The 27,520-nt window shown below is 45.3% G+C and overlaps 3 protein-coding genes across 11 annotated transcripts; 2 read left to right on the top strand and 1 right to left on the bottom strand.

Annotated features, from left to right (window-relative positions):
• Nucleotides 1-815: 815 nt before the first annotated feature.
• Nucleotides 816-7,413, top strand: LOC122364449 (zinc finger protein 239-like). Of its 3 annotated transcripts, none has more exons than XM_043334835.1 (9): nucleotides 816-838; nucleotides 2,725-3,333; nucleotides 3,630-3,772; nucleotides 4,016-4,138; nucleotides 4,469-4,618; nucleotides 4,828-4,962; nucleotides 5,166-5,321; nucleotides 5,503-5,616; nucleotides 5,860-7,413. In XM_043334835.1, exons 2-9 carry the CDS (start codon nucleotides 2,739-2,741, stop codon nucleotides 6,079-6,081), a joined length of 1,638 nt encoding a protein of 545 aa, XP_043190770.1. In that variant the 5' UTR covers nucleotides 816-838; nucleotides 2,725-2,738; the 3' UTR covers nucleotides 6,082-7,413. The 3 variants fall into 3 exon arrangements, with proteins under 3 accessions (XP_043190770.1, XP_043190761.1, XP_043190753.1); XM_043334826.1 differs by having other exon boundaries at nucleotides 829-854; XM_043334818.1 differs by having other exon boundaries at nucleotides 836-927.
• A 1,813-nt stretch (nucleotides 7,414-9,226) lies between these two features.
• LOC122364477 (RAD51-associated protein 1-like) lies at nucleotides 9,227-16,851 on the top strand. 3 transcript variants are annotated; one of them, XM_043334872.1, is made up of 6 exons: nucleotides 9,227-9,364; nucleotides 12,595-12,713; nucleotides 12,907-13,037; nucleotides 13,602-13,770; nucleotides 14,137-14,598; nucleotides 16,212-16,851. In XM_043334872.1, the coding sequence occupies exons 2-6, from the start codon at nucleotides 12,644-12,646 to the stop codon at nucleotides 16,340-16,342; spliced, it is 963 nt and encodes a 320-aa protein (XP_043190807.1). In that variant the 5' UTR covers nucleotides 9,227-9,364; nucleotides 12,595-12,643; the 3' UTR covers nucleotides 16,343-16,851. The 3 variants fall into 3 exon arrangements, with proteins under 3 accessions (XP_043190807.1, XP_043190817.1, XP_043190825.1); XM_043334882.1 differs by lacking the exon at nucleotides 9,227-9,364 and adding an exon at nucleotides 9,898-10,283; XM_043334890.1 differs by lacking the exon at nucleotides 9,227-9,364 and adding an exon at nucleotides 10,121-10,283 and having other exon boundaries at nucleotides 12,602-12,713.
• LOC122364490 lies at nucleotides 16,606-26,777 on the bottom strand. Of its 5 annotated transcripts, none has more exons than XM_043334922.1 (8): nucleotides 26,619-26,777; nucleotides 26,185-26,244; nucleotides 23,819-23,952; nucleotides 22,006-22,129; nucleotides 21,601-21,756; nucleotides 20,775-20,982; nucleotides 19,158-19,264; nucleotides 16,606-17,254 (listed from the first exon to the last, which is right to left on the bottom strand). In XM_043334922.1, the coding sequence occupies exons 2-8, from the start codon at nucleotides 26,206-26,208 to the stop codon at nucleotides 17,153-17,155; spliced, it is 855 nt and encodes a 284-aa protein (XP_043190857.1). In that variant the 5' UTR covers nucleotides 26,209-26,244; nucleotides 26,619-26,777; the 3' UTR covers nucleotides 16,606-17,152. The 5 variants fall into 5 exon arrangements, with proteins under 5 accessions (XP_043190857.1, XP_043190839.1, XP_043190848.1 ...); XM_043334904.1 differs by having other exon boundaries at nucleotides 26,494-26,693; XM_043334913.1 differs by lacking the exon at nucleotides 26,619-26,777 and adding an exon at nucleotides 26,528-26,551.
• Nucleotides 26,778-27,520: the final 743 nt, after the last annotated feature.

Below are 27,520 nucleotides of genomic sequence, written 5' to 3'. Positions count from 1 at the left end.
CGCTATAACTTGGCCAAAAAACAAGGTATCGATCTGAAATTTGGTATGTAGATAGAATACGGTAGGTACTATCACATATATTCCGGTTTTTCGAAACTCAAAAAACTTTTTGGATTTTTTGGCTAATATATAAAAAAGGATTTTTTGATTTTGGGGGGTCAAAACTCGTAAATTTCAAAAATCCGAGATAGCAGTTTTGTCGCCCTGTCAATTTTACACCTTTTATGTCTTGATCATTTTTCTATATCTTCAAAGCTGTAGGCCTGACAGGTCTTCTCGCGAAGGTCTTTTTTCGGTCGAAAATGACAGAACATGACGTCATTCTGACGTCATTTGTGGCCAACCTATCATAGCCTCTGGGAAAATTTTTGGTCATAATGTGTAAAATTGATGCCCGGAGGGGTCCTGAAAGGTTAATGGCGATATCTCCAGCCGTTTACGAGATATCGACCGAAAAGGACAGGGGGGCCGTTTCGGCCCCCCTACGGGGCGCGGGATTTATGGGACACCCTGTAGGTCAATATCCTCATCGGACTGCAACTGTAGCAGCCAGGGCATATGTGACAAATATTATTTGCTGCAGATTGCAGGCACCGGTTTAGGCATGTAAATCACTTAGAACACTTCATAAAGGTAATAAATATTTTTATATCATTTTTTTTTTCTTCAAATGTGGCTTCTCAAATATCTAACTCCTGTGTGATTGACGAACGCACCAATTTCCGTCCATTCCATCCATTCAAACATTCGAGCTAAATTTATAAAAAAAAAAAAAATTATTTGGCCTGCAAACTGGCGCTTTGTCGGGTAAATACTGCGCACAAAAGTCGTCGAACGCGTGTGTGCCGCCGGGGGCTTTTCTTTTGTTAAAAAAGTTACTTTTGTGCTGAAAAGACTAGTCCATAAGATAACAGTTACTTAATACTGGTACTGATATATGATTACTAACCGATATATCTCGTCCTTTTATTTGCTGGTTGTCCTGTTCGTTGCCTGTCTGTCATTGATTATCTTCATCAAGTTCAAGTTCAAGTTTCAGTTGAGTTTCCCACAAAGACAAAGAGATTCCAGTGAAGTGCGATATGATGTTATATATCATTTTCCACTGAAGCATTAATATTTTATGAAAAACAAATTGCAAGCAAACGATACGCTGAGCAGGTGCTCAGAGTGACGCAGGTCCCCGGTAATATGAACAGTTCGCCCACTTAACACTTCACACCAGGGTATATCTGATAAAGCTATGTTACTCCGTCACTGAAAATAAACCTTTAATCTATAAAAGAATTTCAAAATATGTTAAATGCCCGGTTAATTCTTGCCGCCGGGCGCCGCACCGGTGGGGTTCGAACCAGCGATCTCAGTCTCTCATCCTAGAGCTCAAAATGCATTATCACGTGACGTGTGGTCTTCCAGTTCTGCAAATCAAAGTTCTCATATCGATAGAAAACCCTGCATCGATAGTATGCATAGATCGAACTGCCACCAGTGATGTCATCAACGTGTCCGATTGGCATTGTGGGTAATCTCAAGTAAATGTTTTATGCATTTGGGCCCTAATAATGCATCAACCTTGGCTGTTTACAACAGAAAGCTGTTGGTGCCGCCTGCCCCACCGTTACCGTAGGTTGTAGGTAAGGTCAGGTCAGGTCGTGTTTGGTTAGATTTGAGGCCTGTACACATTCAGCTGTTGTGCTGTTGTCAGCTGAAATAGGCTCCGCCCACCGCTTCTGGCTGACGGAACTGTATACATTTGGCTGATGAGAAATGTCAGCACTGGCTGGCTGTTTACAAATATGGCGTTGTAAACAAATATTTCGTCTCATCTTCATGTTCTTTATTAATACAATACTTAAGCAGTTAGATATATTATCAAAATATTTACAGACAATGTGCGAAAGTAATAAGTATTTGTCTTGTATCGACAATTAATTATGAAACCAAATGTATGTGAATAGCGCCAACATGGTGTCCAAATTTCATTTATCTGCAGTGCTCAATAAAAATCTGGCACGTGATTTGCTTTCATGCGCCACTACCAGTGTCTAAATGCGTCATTTATGGCTTTTGCTGACGGCTCGGCATCTCTGCACTTGCTTTCTCGTAGCAGCACAGCCCGTCAGCCCATGCTGCCAGCAGCAGAGAGGTGACGTCATGTTGCAAGTGCAACAAAACATCATCAATTTTTCAGCCAATAGTGTGAGTGATTTTCGGCTGACAACAGCACAGCAGCTGAATGTGTACAGGCCTTTGGTTTGGCTTGGTTTGATTAGAAAGCATATCTGGGAATAGCCTCTCCATGATTAAAAAAGCAAGTGTGACTCCTGCTTTACGACTGCCAAAATTTTGACTTGCAATTGTAATGTTTTTCTAGATCCTTATCTGCCAGTCTCTTACCTAGGTACCTTATTTTTTCAATCTTTCAGTTGCCAGACACTTGATTGGGTGTGCCTAATCTAGACAATCAGAATTCTGAATAGAGACTGCCTAGTCCTGATCTGTGCTAGATGGCTAAAGTTGAGAAGCTTTCTATTTTCCTGAAATTTTCACAAAAGGAAAAAAATCCTGTCAAACTTGAAATACCATGGCAGCCTTGCCGCTCAGCTTGCTGAGCCGTTGTCCTTATTTTTCTGCCATAAACTATGTCCCAGTACAATAATTCCATTTTTAAAGTTTTTTTCTGTCATATACATAAATGTAACATAACCTTTTCTCTACTTACAGAAAGCCCCTCAACCATGTCATCAGACTTGACATCATCAGTGACACTGCAACCAGCTGCTGTGCCAGTGTTAAGCCTGACAGAACCCTTGGTGGGCCCGCTGCGTGCACAGGCAGCTCATGAGCCCTTGTTACCAATCTACTGCCTTATTTGCAATGCACAAGGATTGGAGCATGTTTACTGGAACATCCAGGTATCATACACAAACACTACCAACACAGTGCTGGCTGACAAGATGCTGGAATGTGTCCAGAGTGGCCTGCGAGCCTCCGAGCTGGCGCGTCACTCTGAGTATGTGTGCAGCAGCTGTGCTGCTCAGCTGAATCTGATCGATGAGTACGAGTCGGCGCTGGTGCGAGCTCGTTCCGAGCTGAAGCAGAAGTTCTGGCAGACGTTTATCGCGCGTGGTCAGATCTCTGTGTCCGATGACCCGCGCGTGCCCGATGTGGGGCCTGACCTGGCTCCGGCGCCCCGGAGCGTGCCACGGTCGGAGGTCAGCCCGCGGCGCCGGCCGCCGCCGCCGGCCGACCCCTGTCCCACAGAGACCGTGAAGGTGGAGTCCGTGAAGCAGCTCACCGCCGACGAGCCCAAGGAGGAACAGATGGAGAAAGGTGGGTAACTTTCGAAAGTTCAGCTATTGGAGACAAACGTTCAATAATTCTTTCATGTAATAGAAAAAGAAATAACACCTAGATACAGGCAGGTAAAGACTTCATAAAAAGTTTGAATGCTTATGCTGATTTTTGTTGTGTTTATTTGTGTGTACGTGGGCTAGGTTGCGCATGCTAATGCTGGTTATTTTGAACTGGCGCTATCGATACATCGATCAATATTCGTGCAAGCCAGCTTCCTTTATCCTCTCTTTTGAGTTTCGTTGACGATAAATTGTGGGTCACTGTTCCAACAGTGGAGTCAGCAGAGGAGACCACAAGCGAGCGCCGTGTTTCTGAGACGGACCGCGACCAAAGCGGGGCGATCGGTGACCAGGACGACCCGGCAACCTCCAACGCCGATGGACACGAGCCGGAAAAGACCGACACTGGACAAAAGGTCAGCCGATGTGCCGCTAAATTTAAACTAGCTGATGACAACGAGTGGGTGATATACTAGTAGCTGAGCGATCTTGTCATTTATGCCATCTTTTTAAGCGTTGCTTGATGCGTTTTCCGTGTCTTTTGCTGTTTTTCCGAATGTTAATTGTTACGTTTTTGTCACTGATCACTGTCGGTCGGTCGGTTTTTACGCCGAACTGTCTATTGGCAACAGTAAGCACGTCCTCACTATGTTACACAGCCGAGCGGCGGCCATTCTAAGGGGCGCACGGACTGGACAGAGGTGGACAAACACTACCGAAAGGTCAGCGACCCGGACGGCGCAGAGCGCTTCCAGTGCATCGTCTGCTTCTCCAACATCAAGGTAGGCGCTGACTGCTTAACGCTCCCCTGTCCACTGGACGTTTTGGGTCGGCGCACCCCTGAACGGAAAACAGCGTAGCTTTGTCACGTCCTCCAAATCGACTGGAACATTATGTTGCAAGCTAGCTTTCTGACTTTATTTAAGTCCAACACCAAAGTTTCTAATAATTGTTTACTCTGCAAAGGTGCATGATACATGTTAGGCTTCTGCTGACGCTGGAGGCTCCTAGGGAGCGGGAATGAGGTTGAAACGGCGCTGGTAGTCGCTGAGTGACCGAGAGGCGAGCCCCTGCCGATACCGAATGACTGAGGAGACTTCTACGATCCACAGGACCGCAAGGAGGTGCGGAAGCACGTTCGCCGCCACCTTGGCCTCATCAAGCTGCTCAAGTGTGGGTTCTGCGACTACCACTGCTACCGGCCCAGTAATCTGGCCATCCACGAGAGGAGGCACACCGGCGAGCGGCCGTTCACCTGCGAGGTGAGAGATGTTCTCGGTGAGCCGCGGTACGTCACGTGGGATTGAATTTTACTTCAAGGTTAAACCATCGTTAGTTTGCCAGTTCTTGCTAGTTCTGATCGCTTTGAATTCGGACTTGCACAATAATTGGTATTTCGATATTTTGCACGATAACTGTGTGTAGAATTATCCTAATCACATATGACAATTGTGCCGTTATCTGCCTCCAGATGTGTGGCGCCGGCTTCAAGTCCAACGACAGTCTGACGGTGCACCGGCGGACGCACACTGGCGAACGGCCGTACCAGTGCGACCACTGTCAGAAGCGCTTCACCCAACACTCATCGCTGCAGATTCACAAACAGGTGGGTGGTTGAGGTCGAAGTTCGTTGGTTATGTTTGATTGTCCGGTACCCCGTTCATCTAATTATTTGGTGATATCTTTCACCCTCGCTCAAAAGTCGATCTTCAGCCGTCTCCGTCACGATATTTATCTCACCGAACTGGTGAATTGATTTTCCCTCAGCTTTATTAACTTCACGTCACTAACTTGCCTTCTCGTCGCCAGGTTCATTCGGGCCAGAAGCGGCACATCTGCGACTACTGCGGAAAGAGTTTCACCCAGCTCGGGAATCTCAAGTGTCACCGTCGGGTCCACACGGGCGAGACGCCCTACTCCTGCCAGACCTGCGACCGCCAGTTCCGCTCCGACTACCATCTCAAGGTGGGCTCACCTCGCGCGGAATCTGTTGTGTTTTTATCTAAACTCATATTATGTGAGCAGTCTCGACAAACGCTTAAAGTCATTTCTTAGTTTGCTCTTTGGCGCATCTCAATCTGCCCTTCGACGCATCATGTGCTCTCAGACGCATCTCAATATGTTCCTGACTCGACGTCGGCCGCAGGTACACCAGATCGAACACACGGGTCGGCGGCCGCACCTATGCCAGGTCTGCGGACTTGGCTTCCTCACCGCACACAAGCTCAAACTGCACATGGCCACACACACTGGAAACAAGGTGAGCTCGAGTATCTGGACGACGAGACTTGTCGTCACCTTGACTGATAACAGCTCTGGCAGCTGGCGTGCTTCTAGCCCATCGACTGGTGAATGGTGATGTAAGGGCTGGTGTCTCGGCTGTCGACTCTTTAAAAGAATGGTTGGCGGTGACTCTCAACTGAATGTCAATATAGTGTGGATGTGTCTCGATCATCGACTAAACTGTTTAATGGTTAAATCTCCTTTTTTTCTCATCTCACAGATTGGTTACTCGTGCGACGTTTGCGACAAGAAGTTAGCCACCCGCAGATCGCTGAGGAACCACAAGCGAATTCACACGGGCGAGCGGCCGTTCCCGTGCGCCACCTGCTCGGCCCGTTTCCGCACGGAGCCGCTGCTGCGAGCCCACCGGCGTCACTGCGCAGCGAACGCTGTCCTCGTCTTGTCACCCCCGCCGCCCGTCACCGAGCCGTGCCAACGGTAACAGCGACCGGGGAGGCGGGGCCATCGCGAGAGGGTGTTCAACATGAGGTCTGCCATTACGGATATAGTTTGTGTGTTGAAGACACTTTTGACATCGAAAGGCTTGACTTGGTGACTTGATTTACGCGGTACTGTGTTATTTATTTATGTGGGAATATGTAGTGGCTCTCTCCGGTATAGAAGGCGATGATATAGTAGGTAAGCGGAGTCTGATACAGATAAACCAGCCTGTTGAAAGAAGCAAAATTGACATTTTTCCGGGGAGCGTGCTCGAGAGGAAAGATTGCATCACTGCAACGTAAAATATCTCCATACAGCTAATTTTGATTTTTACCTAGACTAAAGAAAACATCTCCTTTTATAACGGTTCCAATTTGGTGCTTACGTGAATTATAATAATAATTAATAACCAATCATTGCATCCATATTATGAAGCCCAACTTCGACTTTACCGCCGTCTGTCGCTTGTATCCGCCACGGTATGCAATTGATTGCGTCGCCATAAACATTGTTATGCGCCGGAGAAATGCTTCTTGTCTCTGGGAGACTATTGGGGCGGGAAGTGCCTTGACTTGTGCCTTGGACTACGTGCGATGCGACTCTTGTTGTGGCTGGGCTGCTGGAAATGTGAAACAGCGCGTAAGAACAAGACTTGGCCCAATGGGGCTAGCCATTTTTCTTCGCTCAAAACAATGTATTTTGGAGTCTTGGGCTAATTGGGCATTAGCACATCAAGAGAAAGGGTGCCCATCAGCGTGTCTTGTTCGATCGTCATCTGTTGTCCGTATGGAGGCAGTTCCTCCATGGCCTCGCTTCCACCGTGTTAGTTTGGCATGCGGTGTTACGGCTTAGCCAGCTGCGAATGTCTCATTGGCTTGGCTCATGTATTTTTTATGATAATTGATCATGCCATGCGTAGTTTCATGAGATTGTGATGGACAGTAGCGGCGGAACACCTTCAATTAAGGGGGGGGGGGGGGGGGGGCACTGCCGACTTTTGATCCCATTCTTTCCGTGCAACGCCCATAGGGCTAATGTTAAAATGCCAAAATCAAAGGGGGCACGGTGCCCTCCCCGTTCCGCCGCCTATGGTAATGGATGCTGACGCCGTCATTTTAGAGCTAAACGGCGTCCATCAAACATTGATTTGTCATTAACTTGACTGCGTTGGCATCTGCTGATAGTGTTGTTTTACTGACCATTGTATGTAAACGTGTATAGATCTCTTTTTGTTCGCGCCTACGGAAGTTTGTACACATTGAAGCTCAGCTGATCATCATCTCGTTTTTCATCTTTTATTATTATTTAATAAAGAAGTGTACGGACGATAACAGCTCTTGGTTCATGCGTAAGACGTGACCATGACGGGTCCGTATCAAAGCGTCCAAAACCGCAGCATCCAAGGTACGCAACATCCAAAACCGCAGCGTCCAGAGTACGCAACGTCCAAAATACGTCCAAAATCGGGTTTATAGGTGGCATTCACAAAGTCCAAAACCAAAACATCCAAAAACGCAACGTCCAAAAACGTATCATCCAAAAAACGCAACATCCAAAGACGCAACATCCAAAGTACGTAACCTCCAAAACCACAACGTCCAAGACCACGACATCCAAGGCACGCAACATCCAAAACCAACCTAACCTAACCTAACCTAACCTACTGATTTTGCCTACCGGGGATGAGGAAACCCAACCTAATCTAACCTAACCTAACCTAACCTCTAACCTAACCTAACCTAACCTAACCTAACCTAACCTAACCTACTGATTTATGCCTACTGGGGATAAGGAAACCTAACCTAGCCTAACCTAACCTAACGGTTTTGGATGTTGCGTACTCTGGATGTTACGTACTTTGGATGTTGCGTACTTTGGATGATGCGTCCTTTGGATGTTGCGTTTTTTGGATGATACGTTTTGGATGTTGCGGTTTTGGATGTTTCGGTTTTGGACGTTGTGAATGCTCCCTATAGGGGGACCATCAAAGCGTCCAAAACCGCAGCATCCAAAGTACGCAACATCCAAAACCGCAGCGTCCAAAGTACGCAACGTCCAAAATACGTCCAAAATCGGGTATATAGGGAACATTCACAACGTCCAAAACCGAAACATCCAAAACCGCAACATCCAAAACGTATCATCCAAAAAACGCAACATCCAAGGACGCATCATCCAAAGTACGCAACATCCAAAGTACGCAACATCCAAAGTACGCAACATCCAAAACCGTTAGGTTAGGTTAGGCTAGGTTAGGTTAGGTTAGGTTTCCTTTTGCCCGTAGGCATAAATCAGTAGGTTAGGTTAGGTTAGGTTAGGTTAGGTTACGTTACGTTATGTTAGGTTAGGTTAAGTTAGGTTAGGTTAGGTTTCCTTATCCCCGGTAGGCAAAAATCAGTAGGTTAGGTTAGGTTAGGTTAGGTTAGGTTAGGTTAGGTTAGGGATAGGCAAAAATCAGTAGGTTAGGTTAGGTTAGGTTAGGTTAGGTTAGGTTAGGTTGGTTTTGGATGTTGCGAGCCTTGGATGTCGTGGTCTTGGACGTTGTGGTTTTGGAGGTTACGTACTTCGGATGTTGCGTCTTTGGATGTTGTGTTTTTTGGATGATACGTTTTTGGACGGTGCAGTTTTGGATGTTTCGGTTTTGGACTTTGTGAATGCCCCCTATAAACCCGATTTTGGACGTATTTTGGACGTTGCGTACTTTGGACGCTGCGGTTTTGGATGTTGCGTACCTTGGATGCTGCGGTTTTGGACGCTTTGATACGGACCCTCCCTATATACCCGATTTTGGACGTATTTTGGACGTTGCGTATTTTGGACGCTGCGGTTTTGGATGTTGCATACTTTGGATGCTGCGGTTTTGGACGCTTTGATGGTCCCCCGACCATGACGTATGTAGCTAAGCAGCAACTTCTGTTTGATGAATCAATGAGCCTCCAGAGTCCGGACGTGGGCCCCGCCGGCCCGGCATAAGCAGCCGTTGTACCCTCATGTATATTTTTAGTAGTTTCGAACCATCGTTGATATGCTTCGTTTTATATCATGAATACATTGCTATTTTTTTTATTTTCAGAAGGCGTGCGAGATGTTTTATTTCAAGTTTTGTTTTGTCACCGTTCATTGTTAGATGGATTTTGTGAAATGGTCGTAGAGAAGCAGGCCCCGACGCACAAGTGCCAGGATCTAAAACAGAAAAATAAGTTTGTATGAGGGGTGACACTTCGTACGACAATGCCAAGAAGATACAGTACATTTGCCACTGAAAACTTCGATCACTGGCCCAGGTAGGTATTTGTAAAGTTATCTTCGGCTCAGCTCACGCCTCAGACCGCTGCTTGACGACTGATGTTTGGATAAATTTGTATAATCATGGCTCCCATGGCTCCATATAAAACTTGTTGATGCACTGATGGCCTCAGCAAGGACTGAAGGATGTTCGTGAACTAGCAATAGGTGAGATGGTTGAGATAAATAAAAAAGTGAGCGATAGAGAGCTTTCGTGGTCCCAATTTCCCAATGACGGAGCTACGTTTGAATCTTTGATCCGAAAATACCGCGGTTGGTGTATCGAAAAAATATTTACCGTAGACTGGGTAGCATTGCAGAAGCACTGCAGTCACACTCCAGATCTTGAGCTATCATAAGAAATTATTACTGTTTTGTTGTAGAATTTGTCAAAGTTGCCATGCTCACCATGCTTTATAGAGAGTTTAGCAATAGAGCATGAATAGAGCGTTTAGCAAATAAATTAATAAATGCATCATCATTAGCCAGCTGACAACAGCTTTCTGCTGATGTCGCTTACAGACCAGGCTTTGTTCGTTTGCTGGTCAATGTTCATGTCAATCTGCTTACAATCCGTCGAAATAGAGATTGAATACCTATGACGTAATTTTCTGCATAACCGCCAATGAATGACTTCGAAATGTTACTCTGTGCGTCACCAACTGCTCCTGCAGATCGATTTTGATTGGTCAAGCGTTTAGTTGCTGCCAGCAAAAACGTTGTGCGCCTTCTTGAACACCAAGGCCCTATTTGAACACTGATAGCACTTTTTGGCGGCAAATCAAAATCTTGCACAAATGTGCACACACGAATGAGAATGCAATGCAATATTTCATCAAATAACATTATTACAAATAAATTGTAATACTGATACTTTACTGAATTGTGGCATATTGCCAATGTGAATACCTGTATTAGGTAAGTGTTTTCCTGTCCTGACTGTGGAAAGTGTTCCAGCCTTTAAAGGAAATAGTTCACTTTTAACATGGGGTTTGAACTGGAATAGCAGTTTCGTAGCTTGAGCTGAGACTAGCACAAATCAGGAGCTTTTACGGCTCAATGATCACCCTAGACGAAGATATTCCATTTCTCGTTCCGAAAAGAGTGCCTTGCAGAGGAATGTGTGCCTTGCACAGGAATGCAGCCACATCATCGTCAGCCAATCAGCATGCTGCTTACAGCCAATGCAGTATGCGTAGGTTTGAACTACGCGATATGATTGGTCAACGCGTAATAAGCTTCCGCGTCAAACATTATTTTACATAGAATATAGTTCGTCCTATATTAAAATATAGAAAAAAAATGTTTTTACAAAAAGGTTTTGTTTTATTTCATGATCATTTTGAGCATAAAAAATGATAAATCAATTGAAAAATACTAATTTCAGGAAAGTGAACTGTTTCCTTTAATATTCAGACTTTTGTTGCCCATTTGAGTTAAAATGATGGTAAAACTTTAGTTTTTTACATAAAATTGATAACTTCACAAAGTTTTCTTCATATCGGGCAAGTCAAATAGCAAAAAAATATGTGGTGACGGGTAGGGTAGTACCTAGGTACCTAACGATGCCGGGACAAATCGGTAATCGTAAAGCAGGTGTCACACTTCTGCTGTCTGCAAGGTTGGAAATCATGAAATGTGAAATATGAAAAAATGAAATTTCATGAAGGCCCTCTTCTGGTCCCAGTCCGGTCCGTAACTTAATGTTCTTTACAAATTTATGCTCCGGCACCTGAAATAATGTAGATTTTCAAGCCTGCAAGATGAAAAATTGTGCCTATTTTGCCTAAAATCTGCAGTAATGACGTTGAGAGTCACAGGTCTTATTATTTACCACATTTAATTGGCCAAACTTATGGTGTTGCTACCCATTGCTCTAAGATCTGGCTTCTCTGGGTAGCTTTTATTCTCCTGGACCGGAACCCAAAATGACAATTCCAACACTGCACTTCTGTGTATGTTTATGGCTGGAGGTATAGTTCGTTTTTTTTTTCAAAAGGACGCTGGCTCCAAGTTCCTTATCGAAGCTCTCACGTGAGTTTTGGCAGCTTCAGTGTCTGGCCAAGAATTTCTTACCGAAAAAATATTCGATTTCAAATTGTGCACGGTAAGTACCTGAAAATTGTGTCTTGAAAAATTAGCATACTATGATGACATCACTGGTGGCAGCAGGCACTCAATGCCCGTACGATGGGACAAAGTTTCGACGAATTTGGGGGAAACTTCGTTTTTCACTGTTGCCGAGGTTATATATTATAATCGAGCAAGCGGTTTCGTCCATGATAGTTATACGCTACATTGCAAAACAATTTCGACAGCATGACGTCACCACTGTTCTCAAATCTGGTTCCAAAACGCACGGATGGAAATTATCGGGAATAATTCACATGTTAAAATAAGGCGACGTTCGAGTTTCTCAAGTTCAGTTTTTGCTCGTTTTGCTCGCTAAAACGCGTGCTTTTTCGAAAAACATACTTGGAGCCAGAGTCCTTTTGAAAAAAAAAACGAACTATAGTGTGACGGGCTGTGGCCTTGAGTTGAGACTGGCGCTAGTGTCATCGCAATATATTGTTACCTACGAACGTGCAATCAATGCATGTTTTCTATCTACATATGAGGGAGGGATTACCGGGCATGACAAGTACAGCGGGACAAATTGGGACTCGGCTGACTTCAGCAGGACGTAGTAGGACTCAGCCGACTACAGTGGGACATAGTGGGACTCGGCCGGTCCCAGCGGGACACAATGGGATTCGGCTGGTCCCAGCGGGACACAATCGGCCTATGCCGGTCCCAGCGGGTCAAAGTGGGACTCAGCCGACTACTGCGGGACATAGTGGGACTCAGCTGGTTCCAGCGGGACTGGTTCCAGTACCTAGTCGACTGAGTCCCACTTTGTCCGCTGGGACCGGCCGAGTCCCACTATGTCCCCCTGTAGTCGGCTGAGTCCCACTATGTTCCGCTGAAGTCGGCTGAGTCCCAATTTTCCCGCTGTAGTCGGGTGAGTCCTACTATGTCCCGCAGTAGTCAGCTGAGTCCCACTTTGCCCCGCTGGGACCAGCCGAGTCCCATTGTGTCCCGCTGGGACCGAGTAAGTCCCGACTTTGTCTCGCTGGAGTCTATTACTCTTCATACGACTTTGTCTATTACTCTTCATTAAATATGTACATGTATGAACCAGGAATACAAACTGTTTGTTTGCTGTCATTTTGTTCTGCTGTGCCATCAGTTGTCAGAGGTCGCCTGTTTCATAGAAGTTCCTCCGGGCGACTGCCGTGATGTCCAGTCGCCGAACACGAGGGCGTGCCGTCGACTACCGAGCCCTCGCCGATGGCGCCGACAGCGACGGTAAGATTGCATCGAAAAGACGCAAGCTCGTTACGTTTTTGGATAGCAAATTGTACGATCATAAGGAAATCGACTAAGTAAGCTAGCTCATTGATTGTAAAGTTATGGATCCATTGTCCCACCGAGGCACCCGTAGTTATGTCCCATTGATTTCGATTGCATTTAAGTAGTTTCGTCATTTTATTTCATGCAGATGATTTTACCGTGCCGACTCCTCCGACGAAGCGTCCGCGGTGTCAGAAGGCCAGTGAGCGGGCTGCCGAGTTTGCGGACGGCGCGGGACCGTCGCACATGCGCGTCTCGCTGGACGACAAACTCTACCAGGTAATCACAAGACTATCAACATCGCTAATGGAACTTTGCACCGTAGCTTCGTGCAACTTTGACCACCAAGGGCAACTTTGGCGCATGCCTGGAAAAATAATTTGTTTTGCTGTAGCTTTTTACACTTACCTAATATTGCCACTGAGCGTGCAATTTAAAAATACCACTCAAAGAATGGTCGAAGTTGGGAGTAGGAATGTTCGACATTCGAAATTCTGAAATTCGAATTCAGAATTTACCCGGATGTGACGAGCCTTCCCGACATTGGAAAAGTAAATTGTAGTTTTATTGCTATCGTATAGGGACGCGAGAAAACTCGCTCTTTGAAATAATTGTGGGTATGTCTTGTGTCTGTTACGCTTAGAAAAGACGATAAACCACAGAAATACTCGACCATCTGGTAAAGGCATAATGTTGAATCCTTTGGAACGCAATTACCGGCCTTCATAATTACAGAGGCATGTGACAACTGATATGGAAGAGGTCGTCCTTGGTGTGGGGGTGTTTTGATAGGCTGTTGCTTCCCATATGTCCAAGAGGTCAGACATCTACTTTTGTTCACAGAAACAGCTAAGAATCGCCTTAGAAAGATCTCGAAACGACTGTAAGGATTCCTCAGATTCGTCGTCCCAGGAAAGAAGTGTCAAGTCTGCAGATACATTGCCTGTCTCAGAAGCTGAAATGTCACAAGGCCCCGATACAGAAATCGAGGATGAGATTACCACTACGAAATGTACGTACTTATCTTATGCATGGTACTTTTGATGTTTTTTCCCGTAAATGATGTGTGCGCTGTAGAAGACGGTGGTATGTGTTCGGCAAAGGTTATTGAACATATGTGATATGTGTACATACATGTGTATGTAGTCATATATGACCTATTGCTTAACGCTGACGATAAAAAGGATGTATCATGGTAAAACTCAAACCACTGAATTATGAAATTGTTGTATCATAATCTTCCCTACAATAAATCGCTAACTCTTATTTTAGTTATTGCGTGCATGGCAGGACCGTGGCTGACATTTAAAAGATAGTGATCAATTTTTGTGCTAGCCTATTTTACCGTGTAATTTAATTTTCATAATTTTCGTTCCAGGCTCTCCTGACCACGACAAGTGGACAGCCAGCGGAAGCAGCTCATCGGACGAGTCGGAGAGCGACTACACGGCAGAGTTATCCGACGATGAATTCAAGCCACAACCGAAAAAGGTAGCGAAGAAACCCGCTAAGGCCACGGCCAAAAAACAATCGACACCCAAAGCTAAGCCGACAAAGCAGCGTTCGCCCGTCACGAAGCGCCAAGTATCGCCTCGCGCTCCCCCGCGGTCCGACGGTCCGCCGCAGCTGAAGGCCATCAGTCCAGTCAAGAACTCTCCGGCGTCCGAGGGACCGCCGCCTCTGACCAGGCCGGTCCTGAAAGCGGTCAACTCGTCAGCGATCGACAACTCGTCAAGAACTCCAGACATGACCAGAGCGGTAGCATCCAAGCTTCACGACAAAAATCCGTCGACTCCGTCACCCTCATCGGGACGGACCGGGCCGAAATGGAAACCTCCAGGTCAGTTCAAGATGTTTGCTTACCTAGCATCAGCATTCAGCATGCTTGCATGTGCTCCAGTGCACAGCGCATCGTAGAACGTCAGCCACTGATACGGCGTAGATGTTCGGGAAATATATCTGAATAGAATACACCAGTATAACGCCTTTTGGGGCGACTAACGGAGCGAGCGAGAGGGTGGGGCTTGCACGTGCGAAATTTCGAGGGGATACCTCCAACTGAATTGAGCACGGCACCCTACTAACCGGTCTCTAGCAATATGCCAAATTTGAGCACAATCGGCCCAGCCGTTCTCGAGACCTGGAAGCGGCACCCTGCACGTGCGCACGTGCAAAATGGGTCCCAACTGACTTGTGCACGGCACCCTACTAACCGGTCCCTAACTGTACCAAATTTGAGCGCAATCGGTCCAGCCGTTCTCGAGATCTGGAAACGACCACTGCACGTGCGCACGTGCAGCAGCACCCCAACTCTGGCACATGGGTATGCAGTGCCTAGTGGGTGCCTAATAACCGGCATGGCGGTTGTTGGTCGGCCACCCTCTGTGGCCTTTGACCCCAGCCCTCGGCCCAGTTCCCCCTGCAGGCTGATTGGGTTGGGGTGTGCGGTCTCAGCATGTAAAAGGCTAACTGGTATCTCTTGTTCGGTGAACTGGCTCACTCGGCGCAGTTGGCGAGCTGCTTCCCGTACGAATGATACGTTGTACATGCCAACTTTCAGCGCAATCGGCCAAGTAGTTACCGAGATATTGCAACAATTACAAAACTGACACCTCTTCGTTTTGCACGTGGCAGGTGCATAAGGGGTCACCCACATGCATCGGGAATAGTCCAATACTTGGTAGAAGGAACGAAGCTACCCTACAAAAATTACCGCGTGTAAATCGGTCAAATGGTTGCTGAGATATAAGCCTCGCAAAAGCGTCCGCACGGCCGGCTGGCCGCTCATACTCAGAAATTTCCGTTAATCTAAGGAAAGACTTCGCTCGCTCCGTAATAATAGAATGCGTGGATCAAAAGGGTAGCTATATAGTGTTGCGACTTGTCGTGACTGCATTTTTCTTTTCTTTTTCGGATGGCTTCGCCCGCGGATAGGCAATTACCAAATCAAACTGGATGTTTTGGTAACGAAAGCCGTTCCGAGCTCGCTGTGCGCTGTTACAAGGTGGCGCGCTCTGAGTCAACTCTGAGTGATCACAGACGGCGTGGCGGTTGTTGGTCGGCCACCCTCTGTGGCCTTTGACCCCAGCCCTCGGCCCAGTTCCCCCTGCAGGCTGATTGGGTTGGGGTGTGCGGTCTCAGCATGTAAAAGGCTAACTGGTATCTCTTGTTCGGTGAACTGGCTCACTCGGCGCAGTTGGCGAGCTGCTTCCCGTACGAATGATACGTGAGTCGCTCAGACATTTGAGGTGTGAAGGAACATGCCTGGTTATGTAAGAGAAGATCGTATGAGCATACGATTCGTTTATGACGAGCTGCACTTATCGATAATGCGTTGGTTGGGCATCGAACAAATTTGCGACCCATAAATGTTAACGTGTTTTACCATACCTAAATCATCAGCAAACGTTGATTACATAAATCTGAAGTCTTCCAATTCTGCCTTCTTTTCAGCTCGAATATCGGAGGGCAGCGGGTCAGCGCGGCGGCTCGACTCTCCCTCCGGCGGCGCCCTCCGTCGCCTGGGCCTCTCCCGGAACGTGCGGCTCAAGTCGCTTCATCCGTCGGCCAAACCCGTCATTTAGTTGTGCGATGCGTATGTACGGTAAGAGTGGTTCCGTTCATGTTCGCTGTGTTTTTGGGATGTGGCATGCATATTTTCGTCTCATGTCATTCATGCTGTCAATGTGTGGTCATTTCCTTGACGCTTACGTATATAGATGATTGCCTGCTTAATGGCACGCGACGAGCGCTTGAAGACGAGAGTCGAGACAACAGTTCAGCGTATCTTTTCATTTCCTCTTGTGCTGTCTTTTACGTACAGTGCTCACGCTCACGTAAAAACTGATTGTCAAACTTCCGGTAGTATTCAAACTCATGTTTAGACACCACTGTGGGCAACTGAACTGAACTTTCGTTTGACAGCATGCACATTGCATATAACGTTACACTATCGATTCATGCATATCTCAGTGTCTTCATATTATGTTTGTACTCAGTGGTAAGTAATGTGACTGATTTGAAGGACCATGAGCCTCATGAAGGACCATGTGCTGCGTGCCTTCCGTCAAATCTAATACATCCTTAAAAGATCGGGCATGTTTACATATTATTATATAAGTTAACGGTTAAATTACGAAGTTTCAACATCACTGTTCACGGTACACAGACAGCCAGCTGCTGCTTCCAGCTGCGTTTTGTACAGGTTAATACAGTCACATTTCTGACGCTGATCTACAAGGCGATCAACGTGCATGCCTGATCCGTCGATGCATCGCAATACCACGCCATGCTTGACTCATGCATTTCTACACCACCTGACCTTCGGACCGACACAACCAATACAACAAACTCTCGAGGCCTCGTATTCTTCCGAGGCCGTCGATGCGGCGTTTTCAGTAAGGACTATACTTTTCCATGAAGTCCTTGTCAAACTGCCTTCCAACGTGCTTCTTGAGATGGATCAGATATTGTACGGTGTACTCCAGAACTGTGGCCTGAAATAAGTGTCGGGTATTAAACATAATGTCGCGACGACGACGCATTAGCTCTAAGGTGGGTGCGTCACACCGACGCGGTAATATCCAATAACGTTTTATGAAACGGTCTCATTGCGATAACTTTGATATTTATATTCCGTGTGAGATTTCTTTAAGATCATCTTGTTTCTCTTGTCGAGACGCGTCGAATGATCTCTAATTTGACATAAATGCGTCAACTTTCAAAAATTTCACTTAACCCTCGCCCCGTTGGGGGGGGGGTATTTTGCCCCCCCCCCCCCCCTGTGGTTTTATTTTCAGTACCTTCCCGGGCATCAATTTGACACCTTCACACCAAATTTCAAGTCTTAGATCACCTTAGGTCAGGAGATTGAGGTCAAACTGAGGTCATGTTCGAGCAAAAATGAGCAAAAAACATGCAATCTTGAAACGCTCACCAAATCTACAGTTATCAAGCAATTTCAAAGTTCTTTATATGGTCTAGTAGACAAAAAGCGGCCCTACAAAAGTGCTATCTCGGATTTTCAAAATTTTGGGCTTTTGACCCCAAAAAATTCAAAAAATTGATTTTTTTTAGATAAAAAATAAAAAATCCGAATTTCGAAAAAATAACGGAAGATATGTGATAGTCCCTGTGCTCTTCTATATATATATATATATATATATATATATATATATATATATATATATATATATATATATATATATATATATATATATATATATATATATATATATATATATATATATATATATATATATATATATATATATATATATATATTATATATATATATATATATATATATATATGTATATATATATATATATATATATATATATGTATATATATATATATATATATATATATATATATATATATATATATATATATATATATATATATATATATATATATATATATATATATATAATATATATATATATATATATATACCAAATTTCAGGTCGATATCTCGTTTTTGGCCAAGTTATAGCGAAAAAACTTCAAAAATGATGACGTCAAATTTTTGAACTCAATTTTTAGCGATTCTAGACCACGTACGGCAAAACAAAGACCACCAATAAACTCCCCGTGACGAGCTGCATCGATTCGATACCCATTTTATGCAAAAATATCAACTTTGAAATTTGACCTAATTTGACCTGACCTTGACCAAAACGTGACCTAAGCTGGCCCCAAAGGCTGCCTGACCCACATAATCGCATTTGTCATGTAAAATGGACCATAAAACATGTATCGCACGACACTTTCATATTGTGACCCCCCAGTGACCTGACCTCTGTGACCTGACCTGGTATCAGTGACCTCAAATAGCAAAATATGTGTTTGAACAACATTAACCCATCGATGATTTTCAATGAAATGCATTTTAGTCGATTTTACAGCGCATTTCTTGAAGTGCCTGTAAACGGTGAAAATTGGACCTTTGACCTGACCTGTGACGTCATCGGTGTGACCTAGGTCAATAAAATTGGGTCACAAGGTAGTTCCCTGATATCCAACACCGTTTGCCGCTTGTCGCTAGGTTGCGTGGTTCTCGAGATCTTGGGGGGGGGGGGGGCAAAATGCCCCCCCTCCAACAGGGCGCGTTGCTCGGCAGAGCCCAACGGGGCGCGGGTTAAGGCTGAGGTGAAGGTCACCGGCATAAAAAGTCAAGTTGGATAGTCTATTACCTACTGTTAAGAAAAAAAAAACAGCCAAGCCGGGTTAATCGTCCTGATATGCCTCTAACAAGTCCCTGCCAAAAACACTGATGGAGACATTCCCATCACGTCACATGACCTCAAGTCAAATGTATAATGTGGTACCGCGAGCACATTATTTCTAACCCGCAATTGTTCTTGCGAACAAGACCAAGACTTCCCCACACCATACCTTGTCAGTCTTGTCGCTGAGTCCTGGTACCAAATCCTTGAGAAGTGAGCAGGCATTCTTGATACGATAGCGACGTTTGCGCTCCTTTTCGTTGTGCGTCTCACGACCTGCAAAACGACGGGACATTCAGATACCACGCTGGAAAGTTAAAGATTACATCATTCTTTCAGTTTGCGGTTGCACGCGAAGCTTGCTCACACACGAATGTGTGTTTATTTAAAAAAGGACATCATTTTGAACATGCCAAGAATAATACTGAATGAAATAAGTGCCAATTTCCCACTTAAATGCCTCTAGTAAAAGGATGTTATACGTCTTTGCTCCGGAAAAATACCCAAGTAACGCATCCACTTAACCCGCGCATGACTGGGGTGGGGGTTCTACAGAGCCCCCCTCCCGTTTTTCAGCAATATCTTCCATACTGTTGGACGGATCAACACCAAACTTGCGGTACCCTCAGCGGCATCAATCTGGCACCTTGTGTTAAAATTTCAACTTTCTAGCTACCATAGTTTGGCCGGAAATGACGTCAGAGTGACGTCATGTCGGCCGATTTTGATGCAAAATATTGAATTACGGCAAACGCTCTCAAGAGCTTAGTTTTAAAGCTACATCCAATTTATTTGCATCAGTGGACTACAAATACACGTAGCTATCAAACTGCTATCTCGAATTTTCGAAATTTTTAAAATTTCGAAAATATATTTTTTACAATTACAAAAAAAAAAAAATATTTTTTTTTATTTTTACCAAAACTTTTTGATTTTACGCAAAACCGGAATATATGTGATAGGACACAAACTGATGAACTACTCTAGCATGTTTTAGCCCAATATCCTCAAAAATAGCCATGTTATTTGCATTATTGTCAAAATTTTACAATTATATATCTTTCGAAACCATTTTTCAGTACGTTGTTGACATCATACAGCAATAAAAATGGCACCATCGTGTTCCTGATCTCAAACTGCATCTGATAGGCACCTTTTTTGTTGAAAAATTTCATTTTCAAAATTTGACCTTTTCTTACCTGAAAGTGACCTGACCACCGGTAAATTCAGTTGAAAATGACCTCAAATGACACGTCAGACGACATTGTTTTCGAAATCTACGAGTAAAATGGACCATAAAACATGCGTCACGTGAACGATAATGATATACAATTTTCGTGACGTAGGATGACCTGGCCTTGACCTTAAAATTTCGAAGTAAAAGTTCGATACCCTCGGGGTGTCTAAGCATATATCAAGGAGTGCGTAAACCAAAAATGAGCCTGATCGGACTTGTCAGCCGGTGGTCAGACCCTAAATTGTGAACAAGCAAAAATGCCGATAATTTTTACTTTGACTTGACCTGTGACGTCATCGGGGACCTCGAGGTCAATGAAAATAGGTTTCGCTCGACAGTTTTTTTTTTCCAGGGCTATCAGACGCCGTTTGAATTTTGACGATCGGCCCAGTAGTTTCGGAGATAGGAGGGGGGGGGGGGGTTCTGGAGAGCCCCCCCCCCCCAGTTACTCACGTTATGGAAAATACTCCAGTCATGCGCGGGTTAACAATTTTGGTACTCAGTAAAAGCCGCTATGCTGCCACCAAACACGAATTGCGACCAACGTACCCGGACAAACGGGCATGCAGCCGATGCCGTCCAGCGGGCCGATGATGCTGCCCAGCTGGTGTGTCACCGGCCGGAAGCCAGGCGACTCGCCGTTAAAATACTCGCCAGCCGAGGAGGGGCCGGCGCCGTCCTGCAGCCGCGCGTACTCCTCTGGAGAGCCCATCTTGTTTTCCTCGCCGCTGCTGTTCAGCGTCATGGTTCCGCCATCCTGTCAACAATTACGTGTTGGAATTAGTTCACTGATCCTAAGCAGATTTTCTTACTAATGTTCTAGTTTTTATGATGTCCGTTTTATTAGTTTCGTTGTTTTTTTTTCGATGACACAGTATGTAGACACTACCACTCATATTCCGTCAGTGCTTTGGTTTTGCACCAAATATTTCGCCCCATGGAACCTCGAAGTCGCTTGGGGCTAGCTTTCTCCCATTCTCGATGAGCTGGCCAAATACGCTGGATTTTATGTTCTAGTTTCGTCGCGATCGCGAGTGGCTTTCCATTTGTAGGAACGGGTGTCAAAAGTATGCACCGAGTCGACTTCGCGAAACGTCCATTTTCAAAGGATCCCGATATTAAAAAGGGCGCAAAATGGCGGTTCGAAAAACAAAACATTTAAACATTGCCGAAGGATATAGGAACCGCCAACATGAAGTCGACGCATCAGCCAGGACGTATGGAGACGATACAAGCGTTACGCATATTGTCAACTGAGGAAATATAATGGTTCATATTCCTGCCATACACATAACCCACTGTCTAAATGCAGCGCGTTCGTGGTTTTGCCACTTCATTGGATGCAGCTCTTCTTTGGTTGAATTGACAATCTCACCTGGTTGAAAGGCGAGGTCCAGTTGTCGTACTGGTGGAACGCAGCGCCGCCGGACCGCGTGCTGTACCGCGGCACGTTCAGGCCCGACTGCTGCGAGTCCTGGTGCGACAGTGCCGGCCGGTAGATACTGGCCGCAAAACCCTGGCTGTAGCTGCCCTGCACGGGTCCAATAACAGGGAAACGTCCATGGGATGTTAGAACGGAATGTTGTGTTATGTCAAGACTGCACGCCGCCCGCTCTTTTCAATAAGGTCTACGGACGTCGGACAAATACAAAAATAGGTAAGTAGTTATTACATGCGCCATCACAGTTATTTTATTACATTCGAGTCATGACTGAAAAAAGAAAACACGTTCAACTCCCCTTTCATCGATTCAGTCAATCATTCGGACGACAGTACGTACGGCAGATGCGTTGAGTCCATCGCTATCGACAGCAGAAGATTCCATTCTGTCTTTATCGCCTGATGTCGACATAAGTGAGCCATTGCCGTCCATCAGAGGATACCCGGTCTTCTGATCGATTCCGCTGGAAGTTCAATCCATCATTTATCGTTGTAACCCAGTCTTGCATGAAGAGTAAGCAAACTATAATTCTAATTTCTAACTTTTCAATAGGGTGTTTGCCAAAATGTCGCCACACATGGCTAACCCGGCAGTTGCTGGGGTATTTCGCCACCCACCGTTTGCTGGGGGGGGGGGGGGGGGCGTTGTATTGTATTGTATTGTATTGTATTTACATTTAAGAGCGATCCACATACAAAGTGCGTGGCGATTACTGCTCAGAATCCGTATCCGCGGTTGCTAATCTAATCATTCAAAACAGTTGCACATTCACTCACGTCAAAACAAGGACAAAACACTCTCAGGACAGCCTCATCGCTTTTACCCACCCCTATCCTATTGGTCAGCGACGATGTGCTGATTCATCGTCCACGATTGCGGCTTTAACAGCGCGGGCGAAGCGGGCGGGAGGCAGCTGCGACAGGTGAGGTGGCAGGCTGTTCAGCAGAGCTGCAGCTCGATAGCCAAACCGCCGCTTGCCCGTTTCCAGCCGTGGACGGGGAAGATGGAAGAAGTGATCTTGCCTGGATGGTCTCTCGCGGATAGCGCTATTAGCGACGAATAGGGCTGCTAGTTGCTCAGGTTCACGGCGCTGTATGACCTTGTGTGCGATGACAAGGGTGTGGAAATCGGACATACCGCGCGGGGACAACCACCCGAGTTTTGTTCGTAGGTCGGAGACATGGTCAAATTTACGGCGGCCGAAAATAACTCTAGCGGCGAAGTTAAGAATTTTTTGGAGTCGATCGAAATTTTTTTGGGACCCATTACCATAAACTGAAAGGCAGTACTGGATACGCGATACAACGAGTGCCGTCACGAGCGTTCGAATGATGCCATCTGGGAGACAGTGGCGCGCATGTGAAAGACCAATCAACAGTCCCGTACACCGGCGGCAGAGTTCAGAGACGTGTGCGTCCCATGACATAGTGCTGTCAAAAGTGACGCCAAGGTTCCCGACTTGTGCGCACGGTTGCAACGCTGCGTTGCGGAATGGTACTCTAAAGTCTGGTAATTTACGAAGATTTTGACGAGTGCCAAAAAAGTTCAATTTAAGAAATGCATGTATCATGGTCGTGAAGTAGTCACGAGAAATTGCCAAGATTCACTTCAAGATTTTGGAAAATGCGGAACGATAATCAATAATCGAAGATAGCTATTTGATTGTTCATGGCATTGGTAGTCTAATGGCGTTTACGGCATGTCTGTATGTCTATTCTATGATTTTATATGATTTTTTAACATACCTATGCCGTTTTTGGTCGAAAACTCAGAAATCATAACGTCACTAAAACCTCGATATCTCAAAAATTTGGCGACCGATTTTTGTGAAACTTTGTCACAATAAACTTCAATTAATTCACTGTTTTTATGCTATGGCCCGGCGAAAAAAGTGGGGGCGTTTAACGCCCCCCCCCCCCCCAGCAACTCGCGGGCTAAGTTATTATTACTCATATCAAGCAACTGATGACGAAATAGGCGGTCAAGTGCTTCGTCGAAATTGCCACGAAGCTGCATTAATAACCGTAAAGAAAGTATTTTGAACTACCTACATTACCTTCCCCTGTGACAACTGTAAGGTAAGGTACGATATATTGCAGTCAGATGGGAGATGGAAAGAGTAGAAACACGTCGACGAGCCAGACGAACTTACCCTTCTGCTGTTCTCTTCGGAATATCCTTCATGAATTCCAGATAGTCTGACATGCTTGGGTGGTCAACACCGATGCTGCTGCTAGATCCCAAAGGGTCTCTCGAAGGCGACTCCTGATGGTCAGGGATAATCTCCTGAAACAAAAATAAAAATATTCATCTGTAAATGTGCAACAAAGTTGTTTTAAGCCGCGCCGTGCTGATGGTATGAGTTTTCCACGCGGTGCTGGGGAGGGGGGTCACGCCCCCTCTAACTCGGTTCCTGGGCCACGTAGCGACACGCGGTAAGTGTTAATCGGAAGAGCGTAAGAAATAACGACGGAAATACTTCGGTCATTTTTTAGGTCAGGTCACCAGGGTTCATCAAAGGTCAAATTTTGTCTACTCGTATTTCAACAATTTTCGAAACCCCCGACGCGTGACTCGGGAACCAATAGAGCCACAGCGCCGCGGAAAAGCGCATTCGATAGCTTTTCCAAAGGCGTTTCTGCGTGTTGCCCTCAGATTTGACCTCAGGTCAACGGTTTAGCCTCTAGAGGGCAAACACTCTAAAAAATAGCCGTTTTTACGAAAAAAAATATGTAATACCTACCTTTTGATTCAAGAGAGTCTAGACATTCATTTTGCCTACATCGTGTTCCTCTTGTCGAAACGCGTCGAATGAACTATAGTTTGACATTGAAAGGTCATTTTGAAAATCTGACCTCAGGTCAATGTCATGACCTGACCGGAGAAGGTCATGTATATCAGTCGATCCATATTCCATATAGTCGAGCTGACCACACCTGTGGTGTTTCCAACGCTCTAGCATGTCTCTATCAAACGTTATTGTAAAAAAAAGAACTGCTGGTGACCTTCCATGACCTGAGATGACTTCTGGGGTATCAGGAGGGGTCACAGGTGAAATTTTCCTATTCAATGTGTCAAGTTGAACTGTACCACGATGTGAGTGTGTCTAGAATGGTGTTCGTCCAAAGCAGCCGCCTTTCAATTTTCTCCTGTTGACTTATAATGGAGAGGTCGCAAAATTGACCTGACCTTAAGTCACAGATAGAAAAATTTCGAGATAAACTTGTATCCACACTGTTGCTCTTATCAATCGCCGAAAATTTCAAAACGATCGTTAAGTCGGTGCAGCTATGGCGAGCATCGTCTCCCCCCTCCCGTCCCGAGCACGGCGAGGGTTAAAGGGACTGTCCCACCTTTGCATTAGTTCTGAGTTGAGATAGCAAAGTTGGTGGCCAGGTTCAGAAACCACTATTTATCCTGGTCGCAATATCCTCAGCTTCGTGGTGTTAAAGAAATTCGTTCCCTTCATTTGAAAAGTGGGCCTTAGCTAAGACCCTATCTCTTAAATCTCTTTAACTGTAGACAGTTAAACTAACTATAACTATAGTTAACTATAGTTAATAGTTAAAGAGATAAAGAGTTAATAGTTAATAGTTATATGTAGTTCTAAAAGGTGGGCGACGCTACCAAATTTTTGAAACCGCTCCCGTTACTTCCCGCTATCTTGGTTATTGGGAAACGAACTGATACCGCTACTACCTACCCCTACTTTTCTGATTTGCAGAAGTAGGAACTCCGGCCACGGGTCAAGATCGAGGGAAGAGGGTAACAGTAAGTGCGTGAATAGGTCTATACTTGGGTTTATGTCAACTGCGAGTTCGTTCACCCGGTTCACCGTCGCTGTATCATGTCGCCTCTGGTTCGTGTTAATATAAGGGAAGTACCAAAATAAATATCAAGTGCGTTTTCAAGTCACCATGGTAACTACCACCATCTGAGCGAAATGGCATAGTTGCGTAAGAAATGTATCTGCTCGCGTCGATTTCAAGTCACGGTTGACTGTGTTGGTGACGAATGTTCGGTACAAGGGCTCCGCCAGGGTCTCGGGCTTGGGGGTTCCAACCAAGTTCCAACCCAAAAATGTGCACCCCTATGCGGACGGATGGCTGCATTACGGAAGTGAAGTTATTGGGGAAGGCCGAAGGGGAGGGCGCCCGCGGACCCCCGCGATCGCAACAGGTGGTTCGGTATGTCTGATATCGACCTCTGCCGTCGTACCGGAGTAGCGGAATTAGTTTTCAAGCGGTAAGCCCGCGACCCGCTTTTGATCATTTTTGGCGATTGGTTCCGCTATCCCAAGGCCGCCATCCGCTACTCCACTACGCACACCCCCGGTAGCTATAGTTATTAGATTGAGATGTTCACTTCTGTCTTCTATGCGTATCAACATAACTGACCCCTACCCAAATATTGACAGCCGAAAGGTAAGCTTGAATTGAATTGATGCAGAAATTTAGTCATTTTATGCGCATCAATAAATGTCCCTTTATAGAAGCGTCGAGAAAAAGATATCCATACCTGTGGGTCGATTTCCTCGTCCATTTTGTAGTGTTACTCCCTCACGCTTATGCTCTCATCCTGAAAGCGAAAAAGAATTATTTACACGCCATCAATCCCTCCTTCAAACTCTAATTGACTGACATAGGATGAAATTACAAACAATTGCCTGAATCTCAATCGTTGAGATGCAAAAGACTGAATCTCAATTAGACAGGAATGTCAGCATATAATTCAAGAAAACAGCTCTTGACAGCTTAGACAAAAAGCATCTTATGTGTTGACTGTTGCACCATATATGAGTAGAAATGGTAAAATATCGACCATTACCGAAAACAAAACACGAAGAAACGAAATGACAGACGTAAACCAGAAGCAACCAAATTGAATTATTTTTCTGCTTCGGTAAACAAATCATCTCTATATCCCTGAAGTTTCAAAACTTTATTGCTTACCACAAAGAAATGTTATAATTTGAAAAGAAACTATCTTTAAAACGTGACAAACAAATCTCAGCTCTCTTGAAATATTAAGTGTCAAATTGTTTTGGTAAAATTAAGCTCAACAATAGGTGTAAGTGTCACGCGCAGAGCATGCGCTACATCCCCTCAGTCAGAGGTCTTCAAATCCTTCAAATACCGTACTGTCTTTTAGAGCTGCCAATTTACATCACAGCGAACAGCAGTTTCATGTCTCACGGCGTGGGCGACGTGGGCTAGTAAGGGCAGTGATGAGTGAAGCCAACAAAGCATGCAGTAAAATAACGGCTTTTCTTTGGGTTAACCCTCTTCTGGGCGGGGGGAGGGCCGATTTGCCCCCCCCCCCTCCCTCAGGTTTTTTCTTGTGCCATTGCCAAATGCCGCAAGACTGAAAGCTCATACTCGGTGACTTTTCCTAAACATTCATTGCGCACATTCTGACAAAAGAAAGTTGCCGGGTCAGGTCAGGTCAGGTCAGGTGGGTCAGGTCAGTTCAGGTCGCCAGAGGTGGTTTGTTGACCCCAATTCAGAGAAGTTTGCAATCACGCCAGAGCTAGAGTTTTTGACTGATCAATTTCTTCTCTTGAGGTTTTAGTTAGGGTACAAGTATGTGCAATTTGTATACCTATCTCATAATTTTTATATCTGTGACCTGAGGTCAGGCCAGATTCATGACTTTTAATTACAAGCAAGGGTGCGGAGCCGGAGCCGGAGCCGTGAAACAATACCTATAGCCCGGAGCCGGAGCCGCAGCCGTTAAAGAAGGCGGTGACTCCGGCTTAATTTATTTATTTATTTATTTATTTATTTATTTATTTATTTATTTATCTTTCTTGAAGAGGAAAAATAATTAATTGACCTACATAGTTCGGCTTGAC

This window comes from Amphibalanus amphitrite, unplaced genomic scaffold (assembly GCF_019059575.1).
Source record: "Amphibalanus amphitrite isolate SeventyFive unplaced genomic scaffold, NRLGWU_Aamphi_draft 000027F_arrow, whole genome shotgun sequence".
Taxonomy (NCBI): domain Eukaryota; kingdom Metazoa; phylum Arthropoda; class Thecostraca; order Balanomorpha; family Balanidae; genus Amphibalanus; species Amphibalanus amphitrite.
Note: the sequence above shows the minus strand (reverse complement) of the source record. Positions and strands in the feature narration are given on the sequence as shown.